The sequence below is a fragment of the Daphnia magna genome, linkage group LG2, assembly GCF_020631705.1.
Source record: "Daphnia magna isolate NIES linkage group LG2, ASM2063170v1.1, whole genome shotgun sequence".
In the NCBI taxonomy this organism is placed as follows: Eukaryota; Metazoa; Arthropoda; class Branchiopoda; order Diplostraca; family Daphniidae; genus Daphnia; species Daphnia magna.
Genome location: NC_059183.1, coordinates 10,808,136 through 10,818,846, shown reverse-complemented (window position 1 = coordinate 10,818,846; position 10,711 = coordinate 10,808,136). Strand labels below are relative to the sequence as shown.

Genomic DNA, 10,711 nt, shown 5'->3' with positions numbered 1-10,711 from the left:
TCAAGCGATTTCATCAAGCACTTTCTTAAACAACGGATATTCTTCACGTAGGGCAGTAACAGCATTTGCCCGAGCACACCATCTCTTTGCCGAAAGGCACTTTGGTACCTTAATTTTCTTACCATCAAGGTGTGATAATAAAACCCCCCAGCTGTGAGTCGAGGCAGACAAAAAGTTGTTAATTTCTTGAACTAGGCCAAAAAAATCAACGCAAGCTCCGTTGCATTCAGCTGCACACACTCCAACAAGATTTAAAGAATGACAACCACAGGGGACGTACTCTGCTAAGCCGTTTCTTTCTTTGATAAGTGCTTGCAATCCATTATATATTCCAGACATATTTGATGCGATATCATATGATTGCCCACGGCAGTCTTCAATAGAAATCTGGAGCTTTTCAAGTGTTTCCATGACTAAATCTTTCATTGCAGCCCCTGAATGGCCAGACATTGGTATAAAACCAACAAAACGTTCAACTGGATTTCCATTTTCCAATACGTAACGAAAACTAAGTGTTAATTGATCTACACGAGACACGTCAGGTGTTGAATCAATTATAATTGAGTAGTACTTTGCTTGCTTTAATTCCTTCACAATAAACTGCAGCACTTGTTCTAAAATTAATTGAATAAATTCTTCGCATATATTAGCCGATAAATAGGATACATTTCTCTTTCCTTTATTGCCGTAGTCTTTAAGGTAATTGGCTAAAAGTGTGTCGTATTCAGCAATGATTTCTAGCAAACCAAGGTAATTACCGTTTTTGGGGGAGCCAATGATTTGGTTTGAACCACGGAAGGCAAGACCTCTCGATGACAAGAAGAAAATTACTGACAGCAATCGCTTCAAAATTGATTTCCAATATGATTTTTCGCTTAAGTAGGTTGCAACAAACTGACTGTCAATTCGTGCTTGGCCCTCAACTTTCTCACACCGAAGAAAAAATGTTGTGATAGCATTACGATGATCTGATGAGCCTTCGTGCTCATTCATTATTTGATGACAATTTTTCCAGTGACAGAATCCAACAGAAGAGGCCAAATTACTTTTGGTTTTTCCAAAAAAAAAAAGCAAGGTAGACAATACAAACTTCCATTTGTAGCTGAATAAATTAGCCAATCTCTGAATTGTTCTTCGTTATTGATTAACTCCCGGTAAAACATTGTTTGGTTTGCGAATCATCTTCGCCCTTTGGCGTCCTCTCTCATTGAAGCTGAAAAGTCTTTGGGGGCACCTTAGTAATGCTTTGGTTCAAAACGAGGTAATCAATTAAACTTTGATTGCACCTTTCCCATTCAGCTGGATCCCAAGAAAAATTAACCGAACATGACGTGGTTTCCGGATCTTGAAAACAACCTGCATGATATAGGTATAGTTATACCCCAAAATTGAATGAATCCATTGAGATCGTTTGCATTACGGAGCAGCCGAGCAGGGCATATAATTAAGGTAATTAGTACGCCTTGGGGAATGGGGATTTAAGAATAGGAGTACTAAATCGAATTCAAAATTTCAAATAATACAGTAAAAAGTTTACAATTACCTATTTCGACCACAGTGAAGTCTTTGCATGGCTCTGATGCTTTCGCCGATAAAAGACTATCCAAATTATCCTCATAATTCTCATCTTCCAGTTGAGTGAGTTGACCATCCACGTCACTTTCTTGACTTTCACTGGTATCACTTTCAGTGGTATAAACATCACTATCGTTTTGCTGCTGAAGCACAACGTCTGCCGGTTTTTAAAAACTTAACATTTTCCCCGTGGACGCAAGAAGGTTATCCAATTCTGTTTTTTTCTGTGCATTTTCTTTTCTACGAGCACACCCTGATTTTCTTTTTTAAACATTTTCACTCATTTTACTACACTCAGACACTAAATCACTGAACAACTGAGAAAACCCCTTCGTCAGCCATGATCAAAACTGTGCTAGACTGGCAGTCTGGTCTGGACAAGTAAGACTACCCTATTTTGGGCTTTTCTCCCCTCAGGCAGAGCAACATTGCAACATGTTCTTGCCTTTAACCCAAAAGTGGATAATCCACTTGTCTAGTGCATAACATTTTTTGCAGTAAACAAAAAAATATTTATTTCAAAACGATTTGCTCATTCTTTACAGTTTATAGGCATACACAACTCAAAATTTAAAAAAATTTAATTGCCCAAAGTGGCCCCCCTAAGCGCCGTGGCCCCCCCCCCTCGGCAATTGCCATACATGTCCTATGGTAAAGGGGGGATTGTCTTGATATACGGATGTAAATTGTATGCTACAATATTGGTTCACACGGTACATTTAATGTGAATGTACTATTGTATACCGAACTTGCTTTAGAAATAACAAATACAAACGCTGATTAAATCCGGTTAATTATATTGAAATCAAATTTGAGAACGTGGGCAAAGGCATGATGATCCTTCACACCACAACTACAACGACGTTATTCAATCCACATCAGTGGTTAGTCCAGGGGTATCTGCTGGCGTGCTTGCTGAGCACTTTCTCTTATTGCGAATTTTTTCAGGAGAACGAATGAATAATTTCTTGGCTTCAGATTCGAACACCGCATCGGTGAGATCTTTGTAATTAGCGTTCATTTTGATTCCCTCTGTAACAAATAATGAATATAAAAAAGCGAAAATTGTATAAAAACGCTTACTGAAAACGGCATCCGTGACCGATGACAATTTGAGTCCATGTTTTTGGTGATTCCCTCTTTTCACACCCTTCCAATTACAGGCTGCGCGACACTCAACTGAAGTTATTTTTATCCAAGCACGACAAATCGCATCTGATTCTGACTGACCACCGCAAGACTTTACCAACTGAGACTACAAAAGTTGAATATTTCAATATATTGTTATGTTTAACTTGACGTAAACTATTACCACAATGTGTCCTTTAGATTGGTCTTCTAGTAGTAATTTTTTAAAACCTCTGTTCCACATGGTCTACGAGCGGACAAAGTCTCACGTGATATTTGTTCAGGAAGACGCCAAGAAGAATAATAATCGCCAGCATCACTGCCCGACTGTGGCAAATTGGTTGGCATAGCTGAAATTAAAATACATAAAATTAATTAAAAAGATATCAAAGCTCTGCATTTTACTCAACACGGAAACTTACATTCAGTAAGGACTTGACTGCATATCTCTGGCGTTTGTGACATGCTTTCAATGTCATTGGTTGGCAGTGAACTGTAATATCCTGGTGTACTTTCATCATTTACTAAGAGGACCAGTTTAATTCGAAATTGATCGAGAGTGCGTAGCACTGTCGACGATCAATTGTAATTGTGAAAGAATAAGAGAGAGAAACCTGAACTGTGTTGACCATGTATATTTTAGCTCTTTACAGCTGAATTTTTTTGTCAAGGTGGGAGGTGATACGCCCCCTTTTGCTTCAGACCTTTTCGTCGTATTCCCCTTTAGTTTGGTTTTCGGAATCTATCAGAATCTGCCTCTGGACTGTTGGCTGCTACCTCGCTTCTGGGTACACCGGAAAAAATTGAATATCGCGAGCGTAAGAGAAGGTCCTTGAATGGGGGGGTGGGTGGATTACACAGTTCAGGTCTCTCTCTCTTATTCTTTCACAATCACAATGAATCGTCGATAGTGCTACGCACTCTCGATCAGTTTCGAATTGTGGTCGAATGTTCGATTCGACCTGAACTGTGCTCTTTAAAGCCCCCACGGCACCTATTCCAAACTCAGGACTATCTCCGCCGGTGTGGGCTCTTTGTGCAAGTCCCGTCTGTATAATTTAGCGAACGTGGATTCTGACGACCAATTGGCCGCCTTGATGATGGCCTGGATGGGTATCCCCCCGGCTGCTGCTCGCGGAAAGGCCGCACCTCTTGTAGAATGAGCCGAGAACGTCTGCATGTCCACACCCCCCTCCTGTAATTGTCTCTTTATCCAACCCGCTATGGTTGATCCGACGACGGGCTTATGTGGTCTAACGGAGCCGACGAATAGATTCTTCTCGTTCGTACTGGAAATATTATGACAAACCTAATAAGTTCTATTCTATCAACATAGATAGCGTCGGCTGCTGGCCCTAGTAGTTGTCAGTCAGAGCAAGAGAAGACCCTGTATATAGGCAATCCCGTCTAGTTGTCAACGGTACCTGAAGCGTGAAGTCCTCTCTACTGATTATCTCTCTTGTTAAAACTATCTGTGTCTCAACAGTCTCAGGAAGAATACAATCCTTCACATAACAGTATTGTATAACGTCAAGCCGGTCAAATATATACTTAATGTTCTGTTAACTCAACTACGTTCATCTATTATATTTCTCCAACAGGTTATGGGCCCAGCTACACACTAGGTATTCTTTTGTCAAACATATTCTCAATATGGCGAGAACAATACCGAGATCAAAAATGTATCTAGGGATACGGCTCACATTCCTAAATTTGATGGGTCAAATTTTCACACATGGAGATTTGGTTTAATGCTATTACTTCGCAATAATGAGTTACAACAAATTGTTCTCGATGTGGAAAAACTACCAGCAGAGTTAAAGACAATTTGTAACCAGTTTTTTTTAAAATGAAACCAACAAGGTGAACAATATTTACACTTGTTGACGTTTTTACCCAGTTAACTTATGAACTGAAGCCTACAATGTGAAACATTTATTTACTTGTTGAAGATGAATACTAGCAATATGCTAACACATTGATATATTTTTTTAAATTTATACTGACCCATTTTTACTCTTATTATTCAATAGATTAAAAATAATGAAAATGTGATGACTAACAATGCTGACATAAAACTCTGGCATCAGCGAGACACACTTGCAAGCAATTATATTTATACAACGGTCACAGATAGAATGAGGGAGTATCTTATCAATTGTGAAACCTCTGCAGCTATGTGGACCAGACTGTCAACAAGATTCACACTTAGAACCACTGCCAACAAAGGACAACTGTGGTCCCAGTTTTATGAGTATCGATTCCATCTATCTCAAGACATGTTGGCCAATATCACGTTTAGTCAGACAGTTCAAAGATCTAGAAGAAATTGTCACAGAAGTTCAGACTACCAACAAGATCGTGAGTATCCTGCCATCCCAATTTCAACATTTCAGAGTTGTTTGGGATACAAACAAGGAATCTGAACAGACTATGGAATTACTCACACTCTGACTACTGGCCGAGGAAAGAAGGATGGAAACTTTAAAACGTGAAACTCCAGACATCAGTAAACCTGCTGAAGCGTTCGCGGTAAAAGTCTATTTTACCCGACCATATTTACTTAACTAAAATAACTTAACTTAACTATACTTAAGTAACTAAACGGGACCAAGCCCGAGCTATGCGAGGCAAAATAGGGGTTTTGGGTGGGTAAAGTAATGGAATAGTAAAGTAATAAAGTAAAATAGTAAAGTAAAGTTAACTAATTAGGTTAAACACTCTAAATATTAAGTAAAATTAACGCATTTAAGTTAAGTTAAAAGTAACATTTCTGCTAATCAGTAAGGTAAAGTAAATCTATTAAGTTAATAATAACTTTATAAAGTAATGTATAATTAAGTTAAGTAATTAAATTAGTCAAATAAATAATAAATAAAAAAATAAAAAAAATACTAATACCACTACTTTATTACCAAAATATTAACAACGAACAATTACCTTCAAAATATGTGTTCTCCAATACACAGATGTACACACTACAAACTTTAAAAAATGAATGAAATACAAAGTATATAATATGTAGTCTGCAACATGAAATTAATCGTTGTTGCATGTTATATTTTAAAATCTATATATATAAAATTTACATTCAATAACTTCATTTTCAAATAATAAATTATAAATAAATTTATTAAAATAAATAACAATCAAATAAAGTCAATTAAGAATAATTCATGAAAACTATAAATTACATAATTATATATATAAAGTCACAACACTGGAAAAACTGTATACTACTGTTATCTGCTACAGATTCAAAAATTTCAAAAATACAATTACATACAAATTTTTAAAATGACCAAAACAAAAGAAAAAAAACTTCTTAGTGAAAAAAAAACATCTTTAGTGGCCAAAATCTTAAAACTTCAAGCTGAATCAAAAACTATAAAAGAAGAAAACGAAATAAATAAGTTAAAGAACTCTTAGAATACTGTGTAGCAAAAAATGAAAATAATTTGTACTCGATATCAGGTTGCTATTGAAACTTACAAACGACAATTAGAGGAATTAGAAATAAACAAGGTAAATATAATAATTATACTAATAAACTATATACAACAAATATTTAGCATTATATTTTTATATAGAACCAACAAATGCAAAAATTGGAAACACAAAACGGAGAGCTGCAGGATACCATAAATAACTTAGAAAAAGGTAAATCATTTTTTAACGATATAACTTTTGAAACATTTATAATTGAATATAAATAATACAACAAAACTAGAAGGAATGAAAAATCTAGAAAAAGAAATACAAATTCAACAACCAACAAACATCATTCCTGAGTATAATAACAACGAGGATGATTCAACTTCGAATAACAATTTATCTGAAGATGAATCTGATATAACCATACAAAACTACGAACTTACAGTAATATGTTAATATATTCAATAACATATTTAAACTAATAACTTAACTAAACTTTTTTTTTAGAAATATCCCACAAGACAGCCATTTACAATTCCATTGCGTGTTAAACAACAACTTGAAAAAAAGTCAATGAAATAGTAGCAGAAGACTGGACAATTGATACAATTAAAAATTCCAAATACACCATGTACAAATTCACAAGTGAATTAATGTCTTCAATATTCACCAATGAATATTTAAAAAGTGAGTACAATAACTTTTAACTAAAATATATTTCAAATAATAAACTTATTTCTTACCGCACAAACGATCTGGCAAAGGCTGAAAACCAGGAGCAATCCAGCGGGAAATCATGAACCCGACATACGTAGAAGAAATAACAAGTAATAGCATAAAACTAATAAATATAAAAATAAGTAAAATTTTCAACTAATTAATTTATAATAGAATACCTAATTCACGCCTGGCGCAATTTAAAAGGATCCACTCATATGTTGAAGAAGAAACTAACAAATTAAAAACGGTAATAATTATTAATAACAACACATATATTTAACTTTATACTATTTTTCCATTTCTGGTTTAGAAAATGACAGTAGCATTAGGAAAAGAAGATACAAATTCAACTAAACCGGATCTCAAATTAGCTTTCCAAACCCTATCAATATTAACTGACGTAAATATATCTATTACTATAATAAAACTTTCTGTTACTAGTTACAAGAAAAACAACAAACTTTAGGAACTAATATCAAAAACAATAATCAACTCAACTGAAATATCAATTCAAACGGAAGAAAACACCACAAATCACCCAATTTGCTCCACCCCATTAAACAATACGGTAATCAATTTTACTCTTCAATCGACACTCTAACACACTTAAAAAACTATTTCATAGGCATCTAACTTTACATTCAGTTTAGAGTCCCCAAACCTAAACTTCTCCACATACATAGTTGACGAAACACCAATTCCTAATCAATTTTTTTTCCGAATAATAAATATTATTATTAATTTTTTGTAACATAAGTAAAATAAAGTAAAGTATGTTTTCCTTACAAGCACTCTTTAAACTTTTTGTTTCAGTTACATCGGTAGTAGATTCCTCAGAATACAATTTAGCTGCATATTGCATAAATAACTTAAAGCCATCTTTTCCTTTCCATTTGGTACGCAGCATAAAGGTTGCTAAATAACCAGCAAACATTTTTTTGCTTCTGTTTGTATTTGGAAGACTTTTTTTTGGCTAAATTCCACAATCCTGAAATAAACAATTACTTATTACTAATTAGACTAAATAAAAATTGATTTACCCTCTATTTGGTTGGTATGTGCTCCATTTTCGGGATCTTTAAAATGCAAGCTATGATTAACTTTCAGATGAATGTAGTTATTGTGTTCCCTAATTTGAAAACAAACAATTATTAACAATAAAACATACATCAAATAAATATAAGTAAAAACTAACTCTATTTTGTCATTTGCTTTCCAGCAATCAGATATAATGATAGAACCAGGTAGAATCCATTCTTTAATCTATTGAAGCAAGGGGAGTAGCGGAAGCCCCTGAATCATCGCAACATCACACATCAACTGAAGTAAATTTCCCTATCTCAAGAAATGAACTAGTTCCTGGATCGCTACCTATTACTCCCACTGTCAATGAACTTATCACTGTTGATGGAGTAGATCCGAGTATGCAAGTACCTACATTTACGGAACGAAGATCTGCTCGAGTTTGAATTCCAAAAATTATTCAGAGCATGGTGTCCTTATCTGAAGTGGTCGATAATCCATACGAGCCTATCAATTACCAAGATGCCATCTCCTGTGAAGATGCACAACTGTGGCGTGAAAAGATGGATGAAGAAAAACAAGCTCTAACTACCAGGAAAACCTGGATACTGGCTTCTCTACCCCCAGGTCGCAAGGCCATCAAGTGTATGTTTGTCTACAAATACAAACCAGGATATGAAGGAGTAGCTCCAAGAAGAAAAGTACGCCACGTAGCCAAGGGCTACTCACAGCTACCTGGTATTGACTACACTGAAACGTTTGCCCTAGTAGTAAAAATGGAAACCTTCCGGTTGGTTGTGGCCTTTGTAGTAAAACAGCGACTTGGAATCTCTTCACTAGATGTTTGGGTAGTCTTTCTCAACGGCGATTTACAAGAAGAAATCTACATGGATCAACCTCAAGGATATATAGATTACGAAAAATCTGATTACAAGTGCCTCCTGAAGAAATGTATCTACGGATTGAAACAGGCTCCACGAGCCTGGCACGAGAAATTCACACCAGTTTTACTAAAATTTGGTCTGATTCAGAGTCAATCAGATCCTTGCTTATTTGTTCGTCGTCAACAGGGGGAGTTATTGATGGTGATAATTTATGTTGACGACCCACTAGTATTATTCAACAACAAATCGACGTTCACAGATCTCACAAATCACCTCGAACAATTCTTTGAAATTCGAGTCTTACCAGCTACCAGATTTGTAGGAATCGACATAGTACGAGATCCCTCAAACAGCCGCACTATCCTACATCAAAGTGACTACGTTACAAAACTTCTTGAAAAATTCAAAATGATGAACTGCAACGCCAAATCCACTCCAAGTGATCTAAATGTGAAACTGTCAAAAAGTATCCAAACTCAAGAAGTGAACAGTTCGTCAGACCCTTTATTCAGTCGCTACAGAGAAATAATTGGAGGTGTTATGTACCTAGTTGTCTCCACCATGCCAGATATGGCACAAGCTATCAACGTACTTGCCAGATTTTGTGAAAATCCAACAAAGGAACATCTGACTGCCGCAAAACACCTACTGGCATACTTAAAGGAACTGCCAAGTATGGTCTGTGTTTCGATGTTAGCCAATCTGAGAGTCTACTGGGTTATGCGGATGCGGATTTTGCTGGAGATTTAGATGGCCGGAAATCTATCTTAGGCTATATCTTTACTATGTGCGGAGGACCAGTCGCCTGGTCATCTAGACTACAACGCAGCATCTCAGGCAGAATTCGTCAGTCTGAATGAAGCAACCATCTTGATCACAATCTCTCAGAACCAATTGAAATACGTTGTGACAACCAGGGTGCGATTCGTCTTGTTCATAACCCCGAAAATCATCAACGGACTAAACATATAGAAGTTAAATTTCTATATGTCAGAGAACAACAACAAAGAGGATCTGTCAACTTGGTCTATATGGGAACAAACAATCAACTTGCGGACGGTGTAGGGAATGACAAGAACGATTGCTGGCTGGAAACAATTTGTATTTGTTGAAAGAGTGGAGACTGACAATAGAAAAGAGTAGTTTGTCCTAGGTTTCTGAGACAACCTTCCTGGTCCAGTTTTTTCTTGCGACTGCCCCACGAGCTGTCTTGTCCTTTCCTCTTTCGTTCTTCCCTTTCCTCCCCCACCCCCCTTTTCCTTGTTTCTGCGCGCAAAAATTAGGGGGTTATTAGATGAGAAGAGAGAGAAGTGGTGCGTAGGAGGAGGGGTACGAGACGGTCAAAAAGAGAGGGTGTGGGATTGTAAAGTCAATTTGCAACATGGCCGACCCCATTTTCTGCATAGAAAACGACTGTGATCCTGAACGAACACCCGTGTAGTGCCGGAAGTGACAACTAGTCCATGGGGCCTCAATAACCGCGACAATATACCCTCTTTACCATTATTTTTTATCAAACCTGGCTTGTTTTTTTTATCAATTTTTAGCTATGAAAATATTTTAGAAATTTCCTCATTCATTTCGTCCAGGTCAAGAATTTTCTGGGATATTAAACTTTGTATAATCAGACCACACACATACGGAATAATGCCTTGGAGGCATGTATGCATGCAATCGTTGATCCAATTTGCCATTATATGAAAAAAATTTAAGCGATTCAGGATGCAAAATTTCTTAACTCCTCTAACGTGTAACTGATTGATGACCCTTAAGAGTAAGGGTCTAGTTTATAAGATTCTAGGGTGCTAAAGCGAAAATCTTTTTCTTTGAAACAATTCAGACTTTTTTATCGAGTACAATAGCACAACGGGCAAAAAAAATCATGTGCAAAACTTTCAGTTAAGCCAAATATTTGATTCATTGATAAGTTGTCTCCAGTAAATTGA

The 10,711-nt window shown here is 36.2% G+C and overlaps 1 protein-coding gene and 1 pseudogene across 1 annotated transcript; one reads left to right on the top strand and one right to left on the bottom strand.

Annotated features, from left to right (window-relative positions):
* LOC123469917 (zinc finger MYM-type protein 1-like) lies at positions 1 to 993 on the bottom strand. Its single transcript, XM_045169256.1, has one exon. It carries the CDS (start codon positions 991 to 993, stop codon positions 1 to 3), a length of 993 nt encoding a protein of 330 aa, XP_045025191.1.
* A 2,810-nt stretch (positions 994 to 3,803) lies between these two features.
* On the top strand, positions 3,804 to 7,359 carry LOC123469916 (annotated as a pseudogene).
* Positions 7,360 to 10,711: the final 3,352 nt, after the last annotated feature.